At 59.7% G+C, this 22,682-nt stretch overlaps 2 protein-coding genes across 2 annotated transcripts; one reads left to right on the forward strand and one right to left on the reverse strand.

Moving 5' to 3' along the window:
- Positions 1-1,847: 1,847 nt before the first annotated feature.
- Positions 1,848-11,595, reverse strand: TADA3 (transcriptional adaptor 3). The gene is made up of 9 exons (XM_062200408.1): positions 11,370-11,595; positions 10,259-10,483; positions 7,625-7,875; positions 7,404-7,509; positions 5,711-5,852; positions 5,522-5,625; positions 4,482-4,591; positions 4,010-4,195; positions 1,848-2,386 (listed from the first exon to the last, which is right to left on the reverse strand). Exons 2-9 carry the CDS (start codon positions 10,463-10,465, stop codon positions 2,194-2,196), a joined length of 1,299 nt encoding a protein of 432 aa, XP_062056392.1. The 5' UTR covers positions 10,466-10,483; positions 11,370-11,595; the 3' UTR covers positions 1,848-2,193.
- Positions 11,596-12,128: 533 nt separating this feature from the next.
- Positions 12,129-21,878, forward strand: ARPC4 (actin related protein 2/3 complex subunit 4). The gene is made up of 6 exons (XM_062200416.1): positions 12,129-12,202; positions 14,405-14,523; positions 16,172-16,283; positions 17,586-17,681; positions 18,238-18,408; positions 20,977-21,878. Exons 1-6 carry the CDS (start codon positions 12,200-12,202, stop codon positions 20,980-20,982), a joined length of 507 nt encoding a protein of 168 aa, XP_062056400.1. The 5' UTR covers positions 12,129-12,199; the 3' UTR covers positions 20,983-21,878.
- The last annotated feature ends 804 nt before the right edge of the window (positions 21,879-22,682 follow it).

Below are 22,682 nucleotides of genomic sequence, written 5' to 3' on the forward strand. Positions count from 1 at the left end.
AAGGCTGTTTCACATGTAAATTGGAGATGTGGGGTACTGGAGAGTCTCCCCCTCCTCATCTAAACGCAGCTTCCTGCAGATCCCATGAGAGAGACGTCCTCGGGAGCAGACACAGGCTGTCAGGAGTGGTCGGGGTGGCGGTACCTGGAGGTGGTGCCTGCTCACCTTGGAGGTGTTTGCGAGTGTCCAAGGTGTGTGGGTAGAAGCCTGGCAGAGAGGAGGTGTGCAGAGGGAACGTTCTCTCGGCGGGTGCTTGGAAGTTCCTTCCCTAAGGAGCCAGCCAGTCTTCGAAGGCGCTTCCTTCTATTTATAGTATCTACCTCCCTCTCACTCACAATTCTACCCACTTTCGGAGCTTGAGCTCCCATCTCACCTCCTCCACACAACTGTCTGTTCCTGGAACTCTCTGCCTACGCCCCCCACCATGCGTATGTTCTGGCCTAATGAACACAGACGTGAGAGGCCGATGGAGAGCAGGGAGCAGGGAGCCCTGTAGGGCCTCACGGCGGGTGGGTTGTGCCTTGAAGACGCTGTGCAAGTCAAATGGCCCGCGTCGAGTCCCGGTGTGACATCCAGCGCGGCTGCTTCCCCTGTGAGTGGAGCTCAGCGACTAGGTCTTTGGCTGACTTTCGAAGAGTGCCCGGTCCCTAGTGAACGCGTACTGGGCACTTCCTCATCGTCCCATCACAGCTGTTTCCTTGTCGTTTCCCGGGTGAGGGTCTTTTCTCCCTGAGCAAGCTGGGGACGAGTTACCCAAAAGCTACACGGGTGCCCCTGCCTCTGGAGGGAGGCAGGGCCCAGGCTCTCCTCTGTCGGGACCTTTTCCTTCCTTTTGTCAAAACCTTCCTTGATCAGCCAAGCCCCGTTTTGGTGACACGGGACAGCTGGCGAAGCCAAAAGCAGCATCCGTGGGCTGCTGTTGGCAGGACGCTCCACGGAGGGCACCGGGCCCCCAGCACACCTGCCCGGCTCTGCGCCTCCTCCGTCTGCCTCGCCAAGCTGGCTGTTCTCACGCAGGTTCGTCCACGTGGCAGGAAGACAGTTCCCGGGGTGGCCTGAGTTCACTGTCTCGGTTTATGATCCAAAAATCCTCTCCCATTCACAGAGCCATCCTGCGGAAGGCCTCTGATTGGCCGAGCTTTGGGTCACACGCCCATTCCCCAAACCAATCACCGTGGCCAGCAGGGTGGGGTGCTGATTGGCTAAGCTGGGTCCACCCTGGCGGGCGGGGCATTTCTCCCCCAGAAAGAGAGATGCCGCCTTCTTGGAGGTTCAGTTCACAGGTCACTTCCCCAGGCACCCCACCCCTCCCCGCCGCCTGGACCTCAACCTTCCCACGATAAATCTATTCTGTCTTATTCTCTCGGACTAATCCGGGCACAGCATGAGGCAGGGAGCATTCACTTCATCTGCGTCCCCTTCTCCCTTCCCACACAGATCCTGTTGGTTCTCTCTCCCCCAAGCTGGGGCTGAGCAGGGTAGCAGGCCCCACTCTGACCCTCGCCCTGTAGCACCATCTCCAGCCACAGTGACTGAGGAACCGCTGTGAGACCAGCCAGCTGCTGCTCCCTCCTGCGCTGAGCATGACCCGCTGCCACCCGGTAGCTGCAGGGAAACCCACCCGAGGCCAAGGCTGACCCTGGGGGAGGCCACGTGGAGACACCTGAGTCGCAGCAGCGCTGCTGAGCTGCCAGACCTCTGAACCCTGAGCCACGAGCCCCTGGCAGCAGTCCCCGGCAGCCCCGCATGTCCACAGAGCTCCTCCTGGTGAGCACCAGTGTGCACGCCCCGAAACTGCCCCCCCCCCGCTTCCTCCCACCCACGAGAGCTGACATTCAGACCGTGGATGCTTTTTTTGAAAAACCACAGCAGTCACTTTATTCTTAAGTTTGCACTTTACAAAACCACAAGGGAGAAGTCCTCGAGGGGGAGGGGGAGGGGGAGGTTCAGGGAGGGGGACACCGAGAAGGGGAGTAGAAAGAGCCAGAAATGAAGCCCCGCCCCTTCCCAGGGACTGAGCAGGAACTGGGCCCGAGCCAGCCCAGCAGGGCCTCCCGCGTCCCGGCTGCAGGAGACTCCCGCAGGGCCACGCAGGGCCACGTTCCCCGGGAGGCTGCCTGTCAGCGCCCAGTGAGCAGCCACAGCACCCTGCAGGGGAGGGGAGAGACCCAGGCCGGGGCAGGTGGCCCGGGGCTACCCGTCCAGCAGCTTCAGGATGCTCTCGCGCTCCTTCAGCGTCTTCCAGGCCTGGTCCTTCTCCTTCTTGGTGGGGGTCCGCTTCTTCTGCCGCGCGGCCATGATCTTGCGGAAGGCGTCCATGACCTCGTTGTCGGCCATGCGGACCCGCTGCCTCAGCTCCTGGCGGCTCACCTCCTCCTTCGCCAGCCTGTGGGGACCAGCCAGCCACGCGCCCGTGACCCATGGCAAAGGTGATGAACCATGGTTCACTGGCACTGTGCGCTGGGCACTATTCTAAGTTCTTTCAAATATTAACCCCCGTTGGCCACAGGGGAAGCTGTGCGTGGGTGTGGAAAGGCTATGTGGGAAATCTGTCCCTTCCTCTACAGTTTGCTATGAACTTAAAACCCCTCGGGAAAAAAAAGTCTCTAAAAACATATCCACACCAGGGCTGACGCTGACCCACAGCGGGGGGCCTCCATTCCCAGGGGCAGCCCCACATTTTAGGGTGGTGGTTCAAGCCCTGGCTCCTCTGCTCCTGATCCAGCTCCCTGCTAATGGCCTGGGAAAAGCAGTGGACGATGACCCAAGTGCCTGGGTCTCTACCCCCATGGGAGACACATATGGTGGTCCTAGTTCAGCTCCGGCCATCGCAGCTATCTGGGGAATAAGCCAGCAGCAGATGGAAGATCTGTGTCTCCTTCTCTCTCTGCAGCTGTGACTTTCAAATAAATAAGTAAAACTGGCTGGGGCAGGCTGAAGCCAGGATCTTGGAAGCCCATCCAGTTCCCCTACGTGGGTACAGGGGTCCAAACACTTGGGTCATCTTCCATTGCTTTCCCAGGTGCATTAGCCTGGAACTGAATAGAAAGCGGAGAGGCTGGGGCTGGGAACTGGAGCTCAGATACTGGACGCCCTGCAAGCAGCAGCAGCATACCCACTGCGCCCCAGCGCTGGCCCCCGAGGCGTCTCTGTACTGCACTCCCTCTCCTCTCCCTCTCTCTCTTCGCCTGATTCCTCCTTCACCTGCGTGTCTCATCACTGGGAGGAACATAGACTATAAAGAATCAAGGACACAGTGCAGGCTCGAGCCTCAGCTGGGCTGTCTGCCGGCTGTGTGGCCTCCAGCGAGGGCCTCTACCACCTGGTGAGCACGGGAACACCGGCACCCGGGCTGGCTGGGACGGAAGGAGTCTCCTTCCCCTTAAACACGCCTGCAAGCCCTCTGCCCGCCTCCTCCCAGCCCCCAGCCCCCAGCCCCATGTGAGAGGAGCTGTGTGAGGCAGACACATGGCACCTTCCAGCAAGAAGCCAGGGGCCGGGCTCCCGGATGCTGCACTGCCTCCCAGGAGAGAGGGCAGCTCTGGGCACCATCTCCCTCCTGCTGCCACCTGTGTTCTCACAGGGACCCCGTGGCCCCAGGTGGCCGGGAGGTGATGAAGCGCACAGCACTGGGACCGACTCCCACATCACGGCTCCCAAGGCACTGGGTGGTTTCTGGTGATAGGCCTATAAAAACCAGAGATGTCCACCCGTGTCACCGGAGCAGCCTGGGGGGTGTCAGTGCGCACATTACCCACTCTTCCAGACTTTCTGTCGGAGGTTCTTTGTGATTGCACGGGGTGTGACACAGAGCGGCCCAAGGAGGCTCAGCAGAGCGGAGCACGTGTGTCCTCGCGGCTACGCCCCACACGGAGCGACAGCCACGAGGGTCAGCCTGTCCTCCTCACCGTAAGGACCGAGGGCCGCCCGTCCATCCCGGGGTCTGCTGCTGCTCTCGGCTCTCCAGGTGGCCGGGAACCCTGCGTGGGGCCCGGAGGCGCCCGCTCACCTCAGCAGGTCGTGCTTCTTGGTGCGGTTGTGCGCGCTCAGGGCCTTCAGCTCCGCCTGCCGTTTGCGCAGCTCGGCCAGGACCTCGTCCTCGGAGTCCTCCGCGGGGCGGTCCTCCGACTCCAGCAGGCCCTGGGCAATCAGCTCCTCCTTGATGCGGCTCTCCAGGGACTTGGTGTGTGGCACACTGTCGGGGAAGGACACCAGTGCCAGCCGGGGGCTCTGCCTCGGAGGTGCCTGCCCGCGCCGTGCATCCAGACACAGAAACATGGGCTGCCGCCATGACGCCAGCATCCCGTCAGCTTGCGACAGACGACCTCGCTCTGCCCGGGTCAGAGCCCCGGGCCAGCCTTCCTGCCCGAGACCTCTCCCGGGCACGACTGAGCTGACCCCGGCCTGTAGGCGGGGGCCTTCCTGATGCCAACACAGAGGGATGCGGGCGCCAGCTGTGGGCGTGCACAGGATGCACTCACCTGAAGGGCTTGTTCTGATTGCGGGGGGAGGTGCTGGCCCCGTCGGCCCCCGACTCCTTGGCAGGCATGTCAGGAATGGGGGAGTCCTCCATGGGGGAAATGATATTCTCCTGGGAGGCGGCAGAACAGGGGGTCTTCAGAAGCCAGCACCCTGCTTTCCTTTGCCGCCCCGGCCCGGGGTCCCCAGAGCTTCCCCTAACGGACCCGGGCAGCGTCCCTCACGCCGGAATCCCTCGCTCTGCCAGGGACAGGGGAGTGGTGGTGACACTCGGTGGCGGTAGGGGAATGGCTGGGGTTTACAGAAGCGTGGGCCATGCTTCTGGCACAGTGTGGAGGACGCGGCCCAGGCTGCCGCTGTCCGAGCCCAGGCTCTCCCTTCCTCCCCAGTGCTGCTCGGGGGCCTGCCCAGCCCTCTGCACCTCCCAGCCTCCCCTGCGGCCAGGGAGAGATTCACAGAGAGCCACAGCTGGTCGTGGCCCAGAAAGCCCCTTCACACACTCCTCTTTGCTCCTTTCTGGGGCCCACGGCGCCCTGTGCAGGGGCCACGGTTACATCGGTGGGGGGCCTATCTGATGGCGTGAGGAAGCCTTCTTGTGCCCCACCTTAGTGCACCTGCGGTGTGTGCCCCAGGCTGCTACAGGAGAGAAAAGAACTAGCGCGTGTCAGCCACAGGAGCCGGCTGAGGCCGGCCAGGGATGTCACAACACAGCTCAGGCAGCGGGGTCTACCTCTGGGGGACCTCCAGCCAGCAGCGCCTCCCAGGCTCCCCACTCTCCTGGCCTCCTCTGGGGACAGGCATGGGAAAACCTCAGCCAAGACCTAGTGATGGGAAGTGGCACAGCGGCTGCCTCCAGGGGAGCGCAGGTCCGGCACGGCCAGTGCAGCCTCTTGGACATGGAACTCTCGTCTGGCCACCTCCAGGCCGGCAGCCGATGCTCGTCTGTGCTACGCTGTGCTCAGTGTACGTCTGAGCATGTGCTCCAGACGAACGGAGACGTTGGGGAGAAAGCAGAGGCTGCCGTCGGGGCTGGGCTGCTCACCTCCACCAGGGCCTGAAGCAGGCGCTGGGTCAGCGCGCCGAAGGGGCACCCGTCTTCCGGCTGCTCGTGCTGTGCCTCTGACTTCTTCAGCAGGGCGTCCACGTCTGCAGCCGGCAGAGAGACGGGCAGGGGCGGAGTCCGGGGGCGCACTCCGGGCGGGCGTGCGCACTCAGGGCGAGAGGGGCCTACCTTTAGTGTCCAGCTCGGTCAGCGGCCCCAGGAGGCCTTTCTTCTTGTCAGCCACGGCTGCAGCCCGGGCCCCGTCTTTCTGCTCCTCCAGCAGGTCCTCCTGGGCCCAGCGCTGGGAGTAGTGCTTCCCCAGGGGCGGGATCTGCGGGGCGACAGCAGCCGGCCCTGAGCGGCCCAAGCGGGGCGGCCGAGCCGGCCGTGCCTGGGGGGGCCTCTCTGTGCACTTGGCGCTGCGCGGGGCAGCCGAGCCGGCCATGCCTGGGGGGGCCTCTCTGTGCACTTGGCGCCGCGCGGGGCGGCCGAGCCGGCCGTGCCTGGGGGGGCCTCTCTGTGCACTTGGCGCCGAGTGGGGGGGCCGAGCCAGCCGTGCCTGGGGGGGCCTCTCTGTGCACTTGGTGCTGAGTGGGGGGGGCCGAGCCGGCCGTGCCTGGGGGGGCCTCTCTGTGCACTTGGCGCCGAGCGGGGCGGCCGAGCCGGCCGTGCCTGGGGGGGCCTCTCTGTGCACTTGGCGCCGAGCGGGGGGGCCAAGCCGGCCGTGCCTGGGGGGGCCTCTCTGTGCACTTGGCGTTGCTGTGCGCTCGCTTGTCTGTCTCCCACGCCTGTGGAACGGGGTCAAGGCCAGTGCCAGGTACCGTGAGAAGGGCCAAGGGAGGCAAGATCTACACTCCAGCTCGAGCAGGACACACATGTACAAAGACGTAAAACAATCCGGAAAAATCCATCAGGGCGAGACTGTCAGGTCACAGCTGTTAGCTCCAGAGAAGGGGTTTTAAAGGTTAGGGGGGTGGGGGGTGGAAATTACCTTTGCATTGATTGAATTTACTACTGCCTGGCTCATTTGTTTCATTTTTTAAAAAAGATTTGTTTATTTACCAATTTGAAAGGCAGAATGCCTGCAACAGCCAGGGCCAGGCCAGGCCTAGGCGAGGAAGTGCGTCCAGGTCCTGCACGTGGCTGGCAGGGCCCCAGGAACCTTCACTACCTGCCCGCATGTGTCAGCAGGGGGCCAGACTGGAGGCAAAGCGACAAGGGGCCGCGTATCTGCCAAATGCACAGTCGGCCCCTCAGGTGAGTGAAGTAAGAGGGGCCGACCAAGGTGCGCAGCTGCCTCAGGGAGACCTGCTTCCTGCTAGGCGATCGGAAAGGGCATTTGGGATTGGAGGACCCTGTGTGAGCCCGGAGGGAGGGCAGTGTGCTTGGTGGGCTGCACCACACAGGCTGAGGAGGGCCGTGGCTCAGGAGACTGGAGGGGGAGTGGGGCAGACAGTCGCTGCAGTGCCTGACGGGAGCCCGGGGAGGCCTGGGTGTAGGACCACGTCACAAACACCTGATCCTGACAGGCGACCTCTGCAGGAGCCTCCCCACCCCACCCCCAAGCCTTTGCATTCTCTTTAACGGGCGATGTCTGATGTTTGGTTTTTGTCCTAAAGAAACACAGAGGCCCCTGTGGAAGGAAGAGGCACAGGGCTGAGCCAGAGCAGAGGGGATGGAGGTGGGGGCACAGGGCAGGAAGTGCAGATCTGGCTGGGTTCCCAGAAGGTGGCGCAAGGACACCGCTGAGCGCTGGAGCTGGGTGCCTGCTGGGTTTGTGGGGTGCCCAGGGGCTGGCACGTGGGCCTTTGCCGTCTCGGACTCCGAGGCACCCTGAGCCCTCTCGCTCTGCACCGGGTCTATGGAGGCCCAGGGTTTGTACCTTGTAATGTTCAGCTTCGTCTTCAGGGGGTTTCAGGAGCTCCTCCAGCGTACGCACCTCCTCACTGGTGATGTCAGCACAGTAGGGCTCCACTGAGGCCCAGAACCTGTGGGAGAGGCAGATCCTGGGTGGGGGCCCGGGGTCGCCCCAGCTTCTGCCCTGGGCGCTCAGCACCTCCACTGCCCGAGTCCTGGGCCCCCCTCTGTTGTCTGACCCCGAACCTGTTGGGGGCATCATTCTTGGGGATCCGTGGCACGTCAATTGGGTCATCGGTGAATTCGTATTCTTGGATCTTGGGCTGAAGGTTCTTGGACTTGGGCCGCCCGGGGCCGGGGCCGGGGCCGTGTCCCGCCTTTCCCTCCAGCTTCTGCTTCTTGGGCTTCCCGTGTTTGGGGGGGGCTCCCAGCTCGTGGTCTCGACCCAGCTTGAGGAACCGTCGGTCACCTTTCTTGTCCTGCCAGTCAGTGAGGATCTGAAATTCAGAGACCGGCAGTGAGTGGGAGGGGGGCAGACACAGGACAGCTCTTCCCCTGTGGGGACAGCAGCAGCCAGAGCCCCAGGAGGCTCTCCGGGGTCTCCTCATCCCCAAACTGACCAATTCTGCTCATCTTTCAAAACTCGGCCACGTTTCTGTGCCATCTCATTTGACTTCTCTCTTTAAAAAAAAGATTTATTCATTTCCTTTGCGGGGCCGCTGCTGTGGCATAGCAGGTAAAGCAGCTGCCTGCAGCACCAGCCTCCCATATGGGCACTGGTTTGTGTCCCAGCTGCTCCACTTCTGATCCAGCTCTCTGCTAACGCCCCTGGGTAAGCACTGGAAGATGGTCCAAGTACATGGGCTCCTGCACCCAGATGGGAGACCCAGAAGAAGCTCCTGGCTGCTGGCTTTGGCCTGGGCCAGCCCTGGCCTTTGTGGCCATCTGGGGAGTGAACCAGCAGATGCAAGATTTCTCTCTCTCTCTCTGTAACTCTTTCAAATGTATAACAAATCTTTAAAAAAATTATTTTATTTCAAAGGCAGAGTAACACACACACACACACATAATTTTCCATCTGTTGGTTCACTCCCCAACTGGCAGCTTGGCAGAAGCCAGGAGCTACCTCTGGGTTTCTTACATGTGGCCAGGGCGCAAGCACTTGGGCCATCTTTTGCTTTCTCAGGCCATTAGCAGGGAGCTGGATGGGAAGTGGAGCAGCCGGGACATGAACCAGCACCCATATGGGATGCTGGCATGGCAGGCGGCAGCTTAACCCACTGCACCACAGCACCCCATCTCACTGGACTTCATTCACACTTCTCACCATTCTGTTCCCTGTCTGTCCTGATCCATCCACGCCAGTCGCACCCAGCGCATGCCCAGCCCCTGGAAAGGCAGGTTGACGGTGAGGGTTTGGTGGCCGAAAGCAAACTTCACTTCCGACGTCACCACAGCAGCGTCCATTCCCTGGCTTCTCGATGCTGAAATACGACTGACCGTGCCCCGGCCCTTCGCCAGACACTCCCAGGAATTCCCAGGGCCACGTCAGTCCCTTCCTCCTCCTCTAGAAAATTCCAGCAGCCCAGTCCCGGGGGAGCAGTGCACCTTGGCTCTTCAAGCAGAGCACAGCTACCTTCGCTATCTCAGCCATGCCAGCTCCCCAGGATTCTGCACAGTGTCCGCCCGGCACACAGGCCTTGGGAATAAAGACAACCAGGGTAACGCCAACGCCTAACATCTCAGCGTCAGATGCTGCGCAGAGCCCTTGCAAAAATTCTTTTTAAGTCCTCACATGGTAAGTCCTCTATGATAGGGGCCAGTGCCATGGTGTAGCAGGTTAAGCTGCCAGCTGCAGTGCCGGCATCCCATATGGCGCTGATTGAAGTCCTGGCTTCTCTACTTCTTTTTTATTTATTTAAGAGGAAGGTAGAGTTACAGACAGAGACAGGGAGAGACAGAGAGAAAGGTCTTCCATCCACTGGTTCACTCCACAAATGGCTGCAATGGCCGGAGCTGCACCAATTAGGAGCCAGGAGCCTCTTCCAGGTCTCCCACGTTGGTGCAGGAGCTCAACGACCTGGGCCATCTTCTGTTGTTCTCTCAGGCCATAGAAGAGAGCTGGATCGGAAGAAGGGCAGCTGGGATACAAACTGGTGCTCATATGGGATGCTGGCACCACAAAGGGATGCTTAGCCCACTACGCCACAGCACCAGCCCCTGCTCCACTTCTGATCCAGCTCTCTGCTATGGCCTGGGAAATCAGCAGAAGATGGTCCAGGTCCTTGGGCCCCTACAGCTGCATAAAAGACCCGGAAGAAGCTCCTGGCTCCTGGCTTCAGTATGGCCCAGCCCCAGCCGTTGCGGCCATCTGGGGCGTGAACCAGCAGATGGAAGATCTCTCTGATCTCTCCCTTTCAAATAAATAAGTGCTTTTCAAATAAATATTTTGTTAAAGCACTGTGGTAGCTTGTATTATTCATCCCACCGTGCAGACAGGGAAACTGATGCCTGGAGGCAGGAGACCAACTCCTGCCAAGTCAGAGAGCTGGCAAACGCTACATGAGCCAGTGTGCAGGCCCGGATTCAAATCCAGGTCTCCCCGCTGCAGCTTGGTACTGAGTGTCGCTCGGTACCTGTCCGCCCTGCTCCTAACGGACCACTCTAGGACTAGCAAAGGAGAGTGGGGAGTGCGGAGTCGGTAAGAGCGGAGCGAACCAGAACTCCTGCAACTTTCCAGGCTCATTCACGTCCCTATGCATTTCCTGTCCCTGGGCCCGGCTCAGATCTGTCCTCCAGCATCGGTCCCTGGTGCTCACTCAACGCCTTGCGCTGCAGTCTCCGTGCACCTGTGGGGAGCTCCCCTTCCCGGGGCATCACCTGGGTTTCGGCCTCGAGCACACGCAGGCGCCGGCTGGCGGAGGACAGCAGGGTCTCCAGCTCCAGCTGCAGGGTGTCCAGCTCCTCGATGCCGATGCCATCGTCCTCGGAGCGGGCCAGCACCGCTGTGTAGCGGGGGCACACCTTCAGGTGGTCCACGGACTTGAAGTCGTGGAACTGCAAGGGGCAGTCCTTGAGCTCACTCATGGCCCAGCAGAAGGGAGCCTGTGGAGTCGCAGAGACAGCACTGATGGGGGGTGAAGCAGCGGGAGCAAAGCCCAGGCCCTGTCCCCCAGAAGCAGCCTGGGCCAGGACGCCAGGCTCCGGGAACCTGGCTGACAAGGCTGACAGCCCAGCTCCCGCTCCACGGCATCCACTGTGCGCCAGCGAGGCCTGGAGCAACCGACCAGCTCCTGTCTGTGAATTCCACCCAACCCCACGAGCAAGGGGGCATCTGAGACCCCGGCAGGGTGCTTCTGAGACGCCGTGTAACCCCAGGCAGGTGACGGGCGGTGGGCACGGTGATTCGGCTACTACATGGGATGGCACTATCCCATATCCAAGCGCCTGGCAGGGGTCCAAGCTACCTACCCAGCTTGCGGCTAACAGGACTGGGGAGGTAGCAGGTGATGGCTCAAGTATTTGGGTTCCTGCTACCCGTGCGGGAGACCCAGATGGAGTTACCGGCTTAGACCTGTACCGGCATTTGGGGAGTCAGAAGAACCAGGGGATGGAAAGTCTGTCTCTTTCTCTTGCCTTAAAACCAAACCCACAGAAAGCAGGGGGAGTCCAGTGTGCCCGTCTGGCCAGCATGGCGGGCCCGAAGTGCGGTTCTTCCAAGGCTCCGCCCTTCAGTCCCTATGGTCTCTGAATTCCAAGCGCTCTCTTCTTGTGCTCCGTGTCTCACCCCACTCCACCTTTCCCCCCTCCCTGTCTCGGGGAGTCAGCTGGGACGTGGGTGGTAGGCCAGGCAGCCCTGGGTACAAGCACTTTCTCCACTCACGTGCCCCTGAGCGTAGGACCTAACCCGAGTCTCAGTCTTCCCAGCTGCATAATGGGGACACAAGCAGGTGACTGCTGCCTCTCAAAATCCGATAACGACAGTACCTACCTCCCCGGGATGTTCTGAGGATTAACAGACGATGCCCGTCAGCAGCCCAGAGCGGTGCCTGGACTGCTCAATGGCTAGCTCCACCCGCAGGGCGCCCCAATGTCCCGCCTCCAGGAATCCCCTAAGGCAGCCTCTGCCCCCCACGGCCTCCTCACTGCGGCCTCGCACGGGCCCGCGGGCCGCGGGAAGTTCTGCCGGCCCGAGCAAGCGCCCCGGAGCCGGCTGCGGGCGGGCCCCACCGCAGTGGACGCGGGGGCGAGCCCGCGGTGCCGGGCCGGGGGTGCGGGTGACCGGCGAGCCCAGAGGGGGAAGCAGGCCTCGGAGAAGCCTCGCGAGCGGCCCGCGGGGGCGGGGCCGGCGGCCGAGCCCTCCGCGCCGCAGTCGGCCCCGCCGAGCCCCAGAGGCGGCAGGTAGGAGGGGCCCGAGGGAAGATGGGGGCGCAGCGCCGGAAGGGCCGTCGGGCTCCTCCGCTTCGGCCTGGCCTAATTTGGTGCCCAACCCGAGGTCGGGCCGTACCATTGCCCGACTGGGGGGAAAGCTGTGGCGAAGGCGACGAGCAAGCCGAAGCCTCAGCGACAGCTGCGCAGACACTGCCTGGCGTAGGCGCGGAGGATTGTCAGTGCAAGCGTTTCAAAGCGCCAAGGCAGCCCCCGCGGGAAAACTCCTCGGTGACCCGAGTGCTCCTAGGCGCGCCCCACCCCCGCGCAGGACGCGGATGGTAGCGTCCGGAAGTCCGGGCGGAGACTGCGGCTGCGCTGCTCGAGAAAGGGCAGGCGTCGCGGGGCTGGCCACTTCCGCACTTCCGCTTTCCGGCCCAGCCAGCGCCCGCGATGGTGAGGGAGCCGGGCCCCCGGCCGGGGACCCCCCTCGGGTGCGCCTCGAGGCTGTGGGTCTTGGGGCGATGTCGCTTCGCTGCGGAGGCCTGCGGCCGAGGGGCGCCGGGGGATGTGGGGCTACGATGAGGGCGGGAGGAGGAGGGCGGGGCGGCGGCCAGAGTGAGGAAGGGGCTCGCGGGGGGCTCGCCGGTAAGAAGCAGGCCTCGCGGGCGGGCTGGCGAGGCGCGTGGGGAGTGTTCCCGAGCCGTGGAGCAGGCCGGAAGTGGGGCCCGCAGTAGGCCCCGGATCCTTGCAGGCTGCGCGAGCCGTGTGTTGGGGGCCCCTCGCCATCCCCAGCAGTGCCTGGCCTGTGCTCTCCGGCCGGCGTGACCCCACGGTGTCCGAGGGCGGGCGTCCCCTCTGCTTGGTCCCCCCAGGCCCCTCTGTGGTCAGAGCCGTGTCCACTCGGGTACTGCCGCTCCACACCCCACCCCCCGACCCTGCTGCAAAGCCTCTGGGTGGATGTGTGTGGGTGTTGCTGGGCGCTGAGAGCTGCAGGCGCCACCGCCCTCCCTGTGACACATTTCGGTCTGCACCTTCCGGGTCGGTGAACGCTATCTGTCCTCCCAGCCCTGTAAGGTTCGCCTGGATGTCGCCTGGACACCTTGCAGTTAGATCTGTGGTTCGGGACTCAGCTCCGCTTCCCGCCTTGCTCCTGCGTGCCCTGCCCTGGCTAATGTCGTGTCCTCGAACCCCAGCTAGAAGCTTGGGGTTTCCTTTTTTTTCCGGTTGAGGACGTGTCTCTAACGTTCAGGTTGGCTGAGGCGTGCGGTGAGGTTATGTCTGACCGGTGAAGGGGCAGGTGTATCGGGAGAGGCCACCCGCCATTCACCCTGCGGGTTTACTGGGAGATTGTTGTCCAAAAACAGTCCCGGAACCGCTGCTGAGATCAGAATACACGACATTTCCGTAGCCCGGGAGAGGTAACTCGCGTCCCTTGCTTGTCCTCCCCAGGCGACCACGGGGTCCCCTCCACCCTGTTGGGCCTTTCCTAGCTTGTCTTACGAATGGAGTTCCTCAGTAGGTCGGGTTTCAGTGGAGTTTCTAAAATGTTGCATTGAGACCCCTATGTGTCAGTAGTTAATTTGTTACCTTTTCATTGTATGAAAGAAACAGTTTCTTGGGCGCTGTTTTGGGATTCTGGTAATGCCGGCATCCAACGCCGGTCCGTGCTGGCTTCGGTCCTGTGCAGGTCACTTCGGCCCCCAGCCATTCTCGGGGCAGCCGCCGTGCAGCTGCGGCCCTGTCACTTCCCCCTCAGAAAGCCCCATGATAGTTACTTCCCGCGTGGAGCGTGAAGCCTGGCCTTGGCCGGCCCGAGCCGGCCCGATCCCGCCCGATCCCGCCTGCTGCAGCCCTGTCTGCCCATCTAAGATGCTTCCGCCTCTGGAGCTCTTGCTGCCCTGTTGTGCCATTCATTCATTCGTGAGGTTCCTTCGTTGTACAGGAAGTGGTTAGGACATGAATAGGTTAGGGCCCCTGAGCTGTGTCCTGAGCGTGTGCAGTCCGGTGGAGAGGTCAGCCCAGGGGACGGGGAGGCTGTGTGGGTGCCTCGGAGTCACTGCTGGGAAGGGAAGCTGGGGCAGCCTCTGAGGAAGGAGGGTGTGGGTGATGTCCTAGACAAAGGAAGCCTGCAGCGGGTGGGCTCGGCACGCACAGCCCTGAGGAGAGAGGACGTGGCTGCTCTGGAGGACTGGCCAGTGCAGCTAGCGGCTGGCCCTCCTGGGAGTGTCCTGCCCTCCTCCTCCTCGTGCTACAGCCTCCTCATCCTTCTTCCATGTTCATGTCAAAACCAGTTTCTTCTGCTGATGAAGACAACTTGGAGTTATTTCACACTTTATGTCTTAGTTACTCTCTCTACCCCCTGCTGCTTACTGCCCACACCAAGCAGTTGAACTGTTGAAGATAGGGCCACTAGGTTTTATTCTTTTTTTAATGATTTTTAATTTATTTGAGAGGTAGAATTAGAAAAGGAGAAGCAGAAAGAAAGGTCTTCCATCCACTGGTTCAGGCCCCCAGTGGCTGCAACAGGCAGAGCTGAGCCAGTCAGGGGCCAGGAGCTTTTTCTGGGTTTCCCAGTGGGTCTGGCGCCGTGGATTCTGACCCTGTAGACTGTGGCTCGGTGGATTCTGACCCTTGCCTCTCGGTCTTTTCCTACAGACTGCCACTCTTCGCCCCTACCTGAGTGCCGTGCGGGCCACGCTGCAGGCTGCCCTGTGCCTGGAAAATTTCTCTTCGCAGGTCGTGGAACGACACAATAAGCCGGAGGTGGAAGTCAGGTAGGGAAGGAAAGGTTCGGGGGGACAGCACCCCGCACTGGTTCCTGGCTGGAGGGTGCAGTGAACTTAGGTCCCGGCGCTGTCAGGACAGCTACAGCTGACGAAGTCTGTCTTGCCACCAGGTGCATGGTGGCTGCTGATGGAGTTGAGGAAACAGGGTCAGTGGGTTGGCGGGACAGGACCCAGGGGAGAAGCTTCTTGGGGCCAAGATGACTCGATGCAGGTGTGAGTTCTCAGAGGGGGGCTGATTGTGCAAGTTTCCGGTGGTGTTGCCAAAGCCACTGACAGCCTAGGAAGAACTGGGAGAATTCAGTTACAGGAAATACTGTCTCCATCCTTTCCTGATTTAAGGATCAACTTTTGTCCTAGCTTGTACCCTTTTTCACCATGTTCCAAATTTTTTTTTTTTTTTTTAAGATTTACTTATTTGAAAGGCGGAGTTACACAGAGAGCAGGTACACAGAGAAGGGTACACAGAGAGCGAGCTTCCATCCACTGGTTCACCCCCCAAATGGCTGCAACAGCCGGAGCTGGGCTGATCCAAAGCCAGGAGCTTCCTCCAGGTCTCCTGCATGGGTGTAGGGGCCAAATACCTGGGTCATCTCTCACTGTTTTTCTAGGCACATAAGCAGGGAGCTGGATTGGAAGTGGAGCAGCCAGGACTTGAACGAAACCAGCGTCTGTGTGGAATGCTGGCACCATAGTCAGTGGCTTTACCCACTACGCCACAGCACTGGCCCCCCAAATAACGTTTAAAACAAAGTTCGTGAACACATAGGTTTGGTCCTAGCATTTGTTTGTTTGTTTTTAAATTATTTTCTTTGAAAGGCAGGGCAACACAGAGAGACAAGCACAGAGATCTTCCATCTGATAGTTCAATCCCCAAATGCTGTGTTAGCCAGGCCTGGGACAGGCACAAACCAGGAGCCGGGAACTCCATCTGGTCCCCCACAGGGGAGGCAGGGACCCAGGTACTTGAGTCATCGGCGTCTGCTGCCTCCTGGGGTCTGCACTAGCTGAAAGCTGGAATGGGAGCCAGGGCCAGGGTACTGACTCCTGTGTGGGATGCAGGTGACCCTCAGACCCGGTGCAGGCATTGTACGGTGTACCAGCTCCCGCCAGCGTGGTTAACTACCATTCAGAGTGTCTCCAGTGATCTAAACCGATGGGGTCCGGTGGCGAGCGAGTGAATCACTCTGGATAGATGATGAAAGGAGGCCAGACGGAGGCGAGTGCTGTGGTCGCTCCCTCGGTGCTACACTGTCGCCTCTGGCTGTTCACAGGAGCTCTTTGGTAGAGTTCCTGCCATGTGGCAGACAGACTGCTAGACGGCTGACCCTTGTGGACTCTCAGTCGTGACCAAAAAAATAGGAATCAGAGGCATTTTACAGAGAGGGGATTGAGATTCCAGCAGGGTGACTGGCCCAGTAGGGGGCAGAGATGCCTGGATTTGCAGCCCTTTGGGTCCGGACTCCGGAGCCTGCACTCTCTGCTGGAGAACGTGCCCCTTACCCTGTCTTGGAGCAGGCCTGCTTGTGAGTCTTCTCGTCTTAGACGGTGGTCTCAGCTCAGGATTCAGGACCCGCTGTGGGTCAGCACTGTGCTGTCCCTCTGTAGTACAGAGGTCTCTGCCACTCTGTGTTTTCAGGAGTAGCAAAGAGCTCCTGTTGCAACCAGTTACCATCAGCAGGAATGAGAAGGAGAAGGTTCTGATCGAGGGCTCCATCAATTCCGTGCGGGTCAGCATTGCCGTGAAGCAGGTGAGTCTGTCCCCAGCCGGGCGATCAGCGTGCCTGACATGGGGGGCAGGAAACCCCGGGTCTGCTTCCTTGAATGTATTCACAAGACGATTGGCCAGACTCCACAGTCAGTAGGATGAAGAGACCCCAACCCCACACCCGTCTTCTAGCCTTGGTCTGGGTTAGGAGGCAGGAAGCGCAGCAGCCCAGGCTGTGGGCCGGTTTGGTGTTGGGCCGTGGAACCGTTCCTTAGGAATGTGGTTTGAGAAAGTAAGCAGCACTGGTACTGGTTTCACAGCAAAGCTGTCTCTGAAACTGAGACTTGGGGTTAAAAAAGAAAAAGTGCCACTTCTTGTGTGTTTGCTTAGGCAGTGTTTTGTTATCCATCACCTCCAGACCACTAGGCTGGTTGTTCACCTGATTTTTTTTATTTTTATTTTATTTATTTATTTATGAGTCAAAACTAGAGAGAGAGAGAATCTTCCATCTGCTGGTTCAATCCCCAAATGGTTACAGCAGCCGAGGCTGGGCCAGGCCTGAGCCAGGAGCCAAGAGCCTCCTCCAGATCTCAGATGTCGGCACAGGGGCCCAAGCACTACTGCTTTCCCAGGCCATAGCAGTAGATCAGAAGTGGAGCAGCTGAGACTTGAACCGGTGCCTGTATGTGAGATGGTGGCTGTAGATGGCGGCTTAACCCCATGCGCCACAGCACTGGCCCCCATCTAATAGATCTTTAAAAACTGAGTTGCTTCCTTTTACTCAAATTTTTTTGAAAAGAGACTTTATGCCTTAAGTGGAAAAACAGTATTACTTGCTGCAGTAGAAGGTAACTATAAAAGGAAACACAGTAAAAGCAAACAATGTTATTACGTTCCAATTGGATACTACTGTCTGTAGGATGTTGAGTGTTACTAAAGCAGATAGGTACCACCTAGGGTGTTGGATGTTGAGTGTTACCAAAGCAGATAGCTACCACCTAGGATTGATCCCCGGTGGCACTAGGCCACACTCGGGGATGAAGCACTCGTGAAACAAGGAAGGGAAAGGCAGCTTGGAATGTAGGTGTGCACCCTGAGAGGCCTGAGAAGCGGCTGTGTGTAGCCAGAATTCCCTCTCTCGGATGGGTGTGGTGGGATTACAGGCACCCCTTACAAAGGTGGGGAGACCCTGCAGTACCCCCTCCTGTCAGAGTGATCGCTCCCAGTGCCAAACCCCGCTGCCTCCAGGAAGCCTGGGAAGACGGGGGTCAGAAGACCAGGCTGTCAGGTTCACGACGTGGGGCTCTCAGCTGGAGAGACCACGTTTCTCCTTTGTCCGCACCAGGCTGATGAGATAGAGAAGATTCTGTGCCACAAGTTCATGCGTTTCATGATGATGCGAGCAGAGAACTTCTTCATCCTTCGGAGGAAACCAGTGGAGGTGAGGCTCCGTGCTCCTCGTGTTTCTGATACCTGGGACTCTGTTCCTGGGGGCCGGAGGTGGTTTCTAGGACTGGGCTCGATGGGCTCTGCCTCCCAACTCCCCGGGAGGTCGACTTGTAATACCCACAGTGCCTGAGCCAGTGCTGGCCCCGGACACGTGACACAGTTGGCCTTGTGCCAGGTTCTCTCTTCTGGTACTCTCCGACGCCCCTTCTCCCCAGTAGTAGAAGACCTCTATCCCATCCTCTTCCTGAGTCTTGTCTCTGGAGCACACGTTCTCTGTTTGGTCAGCTTCTCCTGTAACCAGATTTCAAATCCTCTTCTCTCTCCTCTGACTCACTCTGAATGCAAAGCTGTTTGTGCTGCACAGAGCCTTGCGGAGAGGTCTGGACGCAGTGTCGTCAGCCGGGTTCGGTTGTTGGATCCAGGACAGGCACCCTCCAGAGCTGACGGCTGTCACCTGTGAGCGGATCCCTGTCGTCCGGAAGCTTGTGGATCAAGTAGAGGATGGGCAGCCAGGCGCCCGGGCGCTCAGTTCTCTCCCTTCTCCCTAGGGGTACGACATCAGTTTCCTGATCACCAACTTCCACACAGAGCAGATGTACAAGCACAAGTTGGTAGACTTTGTGATCCACTTCATGGAGGAGATCGACAAGGAGATCAGTGAGATGAAGCTGTCAGTCAACGCCCGCGCGCGCATCGTGGCGGAGGAGTTCCTCAAGAACGTAAGTAGGGGCTTCCTGGTTTCCTGCCACACGGGAAGGAGCGGTGGGGGTGTGGGGAAGTGAGCGCCTGCTGGCAGAATGCTGCCAACAGCCCGTTCCCCGGTGAGCGTGGCAGGTTCGCCGGGCATGGTGGGCGCTTGTGTGAGGCTGATGGGGGTGTGTGCAGTGCCTGTCAGTCTCTGTGGGCACGCACACACGGCAGGTGTCTGCAGAGTGCTCTCCTGTTCTAGTTCAGGCCCCAGACGAAGCAGATGCAGCCCCGAGGATTTCCCAGGCCTCTGCACAGTCAGTCACGCTGTAGACTAAATATTTTCTCCCAGTGTCTCTCAGAGGCTTAAAGTCTGACTTCCTTGGCCTGGTTTTCATCACTTTCATGACTAGGGCCGTCCAAATCCTTCTGGAGTTGTCCGTGCCTTCCTGACCAAAGGCCTGCAGCCCCGTTGTTCACGCTGAGGAGCTGAGGACACTGTTGGTGCTGTTCAGACGTGCGGGATGTGCCTTCCTGTTTTTTTTTCTTCCAAACAATCTTTGGTTTGTTGACATGTTCCACTCAGAGTTGACTGTGCTCCTTAGATGGTAACTCAGTGTTTACTCCGATCACTGCACGCAGAGCTGGCCCAGCAGCAGCGGGGATTCATTCCTAAAAATGGAAACTACTCCCGCTGCCCCGGGGGAGGTGGCCAGCGCACAGAGATAACCGTGTTGCCGGCACGCAGCCGCAGACCACCTGGGTGTGATCTGCTCCTCAGCCTGCAGGCCGCTGCACCTCTCCGCTAGGCTGCAGCTCCCCTGGCCTCTCAGGGTAGCAGAGTACAGGACGAGACGGGCACCTTGTGTGGAGCAAGCTCACCACGCCCAGAGGACCAGCAGGCCTTGAGAGGCAGCTGTGAGGGAGAATGGCTCCTATACCAAGTTAGTGGTTGGCCTGCTGGTTCAACATTGAGTTATTTACGACAGCTACGGTTTTTATAGAGTTTTGTAGCTAAGAAAGCCTGTGTACATGTCTGACTTCATAGTCAGTCTTTGAACCCAAGGTTGCCACCATTCTGCAGCTGAGTGAACCAGGGCTCTGGGAGTGAAGTCACCTTCCCAAGGACCCATAACAGTAGAGAAGCCAGAACATGAAGCTAGGTCTGCCTCAAAGATCTCATGTGGCCTCGCAGCATCTGGCTGGGTCAGTACCTGTATGGTGTGCGCTTGGTGCACAGACCCTCATCTGAAGAGCTACGCAGCCCCCCCCCCCCCCCCCCAGCTGTTGAGGAGCCTGTGTTTGTGTCTGGCACCCCCAGTGTTCAAGGTTGGCTGCTCGCCATATTCTGTTTTTTTTTTTTTTTTTTTTGACAGGCAGAGTGGACAGTGAGAGAGAGGGAGAGAGAAAGGTCTTCCTTTTGCCGTTGGTTCACCCTCCAATGGCCGCCGCGGTAGGCGTGCTGCGGCCAGGGCACCGCACTGATCCGATGGCAGGAGCCAGGTGCTTCTCCTGGTCTCCCATGGGGTGCAGGACCCAAGTACTTGGGCCATCCTCCACTGCACTCCCTGGCCACAGCAGAGAGCTGGCCTGGAAGAGGGGCAACCGGGACAGGATCGGTGCCCCGACCGGGACTAGAACCCGGTGTGCTGGTGCTGCAAGGCGGAGGATTAGCCTAGTGAGCCGCAGCGCCGGCCAGCCATATTCTGTTTTTTTTGTTTTGTTTTGTTTTTGACAGGCGGAGTAGATAGAGAGACAGAGAGAAAGGTCTTCCTTTTTGCCGTTGGTTCATCCTCCAATGGCCGTTGCGGCCGGCGCATCTCGCTGATCGGAAGCCAGGAGCCAGGTGCTTCTCCTGGTCTCCCATGCAGGTGCAGGGCCCAAGGACTTGGGCCATCCTCCACTGCCTTCCCAGGCCACAGCAGAGAGCTGGCCTGGAAGAGGGGCAACCGGGATAGAATCTGGCGCCCCGACCGGGACTAGAACCTGGTGTGCCGGCGCCACAAGGCGGAGGATTAGCCTGTTAAGCCACGGCGCCGGCCTCATATTGTGTTAAACACTGCTCGTGCCAAACAGTGCTCACCTTGGATCTGAATCAGCCAGGGGCACATTGCAAACTCTAGTCTGTAAAATGTGCAGGACTATTATGGGTATTATCAGGGGTACCTGAGGGCAGGAGACTTTATTTCCAGGGCCTGTCCTGGTTTTAGGGTGGCCCACAGCTTGACAGAGTACCAGCTCTTGGGCCTCTTTCCCTTGGGTCCTCGGGGGACCTTTCTTTGAAGGCCCGAGATGAGAAGGCAGCCTCAGGTCACCAGGCAAGACGCTGCCAGCTCTCTCGTGCCGCCTCCAGGGTACGACCCCAGGAAACCGTGGAGGCGCCGTCATCGCTGTTGTCTCGCTGCCTGGTCAGGTGCAGGGTTTGGGGCCTATGTTCCCACAGGTCACTGCTGAATGCTGGCTGAATTAGCAAAAAGCGGGCCTGTAGGGTGTCCTGGTCTCAGCCCTGCGGCGGCTCTCAGAACTGCCACTAGCCGCAGAACAGGTGCGCCAGGACACCATGGTAACCACCATTCACTGCCTCTTGGTTCTCTTGACAGTTTTAAACCATCGGGCTGGATCTCGCGGCCTTCCCCCTCAGACTCCCCCGTGTCTCTGCGTGTGTCTACGAAGGCGTCCTGGACTCACTCCCCAGAGTGGCGGTGGCAGCGGCGGCGGCGACGGCGGGGAGCTGGGGTGGGCATTAGGTGCGGGAGGGGGTGGTGTGCTTGCTAGCTGGGCAAGAAAGCAGCAATGGACGTGCCCCAAGGCCACACGTGCCTGGTCAGGCTGGCTTCTGATGTTCAGTCCCCTGGGCCGGGACAGGTTTTTTTTTAACGTCTTGAAATTTAAACTCTGTGCTTGTAGGAGACTGTAACCTTTTTGTCTTTTTTTTTTTTTTAAACAAACAACCTCCACCTCCAGTGGCCGTGACTGGTCTCAGTGATTGTACCTTATTGGTCGCCGTGGGTCTGGGCGGGCCTGGAGCCGAAGGCGACCGTTCTCCCTCCCCAGAGCCACCCCAGGCGGGGAGCGAGGAAGGTTTCAACTCCAGTTCCTCTCCCTGGCCCTCTTACTCCTGAGCCTCCGTGGGCCAAGTAGAAGTGGCGGGGACCCCCTGCCAGCTTCCTGAGCTCTGCCTGAGGATGGCCAGCCAGTACTGGCTGGGGACAAGGGCTGAATGGGTGACCACCAGCCATAGCTAGAAGTTGCAACCCAACAGCCAGGCACCTTCGGCTGCGGTGGCCGCTGGTGGCCTCCCAGCTGCAAGGGGCCACCATTTGGCCTCACCTGTCAGAGCAGTGCCTGCGCTCGAGGTAGAGGTGAGTCCTGCAGTGCTGCCTGGCCGGGCCTCGTGCCTGCTCTGGCTCCTCTGCTCCCACGCGCGCTGTCTTCTCTCCTGATTCTGGTGGACCTCCCTCCCCTAATTAAAGTCTCTTCTTGCCCCTTTGGGGCTGCATGAGGTCTGTGCTCTGTGTGTGTATGTTGGAGGAGGGGCGGCGTGGCTTTCTGTCTCTCGGACCAGGCACAGACTTGTGATTGGTCCTGCTGTCATCCCTGCCTGTGGCCCCAGCCCAGAGAGAGCTCCTCCCTGTTTCTGAAACTGCTCTCGTTGACTGTCCAGAGCTGCGTGCTGTCACCGAATGATCTCATGTGGGCCAAACTGATCCCATCTTACAGATGAGAAAAACGAGCTTCCGTGAGACCCAAGCCTGTCAGCCATGGCAGGAGGGTGGGGGTCTGTCTCTGCTGAAGCAGTCACTGTGCACATAGCTGTTTATTTCAGTTACGTAAAGTTTAAAATTGTGTCTTAGTAGCCGTGGTGCCATGTCAAGTGCTCGGGCGCTCAGGTGACCAGCACAGAACGGACATTCTGTCCTCACAGAACAGCTGGGTGGAGAAAATAGGAGCAGAGCCATTTGAGTCCCGACTCGGTTCTGGATGTGAGCGAGTTTCTCGTACTGGGTGCCTCTGTAGAGCAGGGAAGTGGCTGAACGGCCCCTGCCGCATAGGTACTGTGTATGCATTCCCCCGGCCCAAGCCCAGCAAGCTGGCCACAGAGGATGGCGTCCTGGCCTGGAAGAGACCTGGGGATCTGCTGAGCTGCGTGTGTAAACAGACTTACGGTCGGAAGTTAGGGGGCCCTGGGAGAGGCATTGTCTTAGGAGAGGGTGTCGGGAAAGCTTCCGAGGTGGCCTTGGTGCTGAGCTTTCCAAGGGCGTGGAGAGGACAAGGTGGTGGTGAGGGGAGGAAGGGCTGGGGCGGG

The sequence above is a fragment of the Lepus europaeus genome, chromosome 9 (genome assembly GCF_033115175.1).
Source record: "Lepus europaeus isolate LE1 chromosome 9, mLepTim1.pri, whole genome shotgun sequence".
Taxonomy (NCBI): domain Eukaryota; kingdom Metazoa; phylum Chordata; class Mammalia; order Lagomorpha; family Leporidae; genus Lepus; species Lepus europaeus.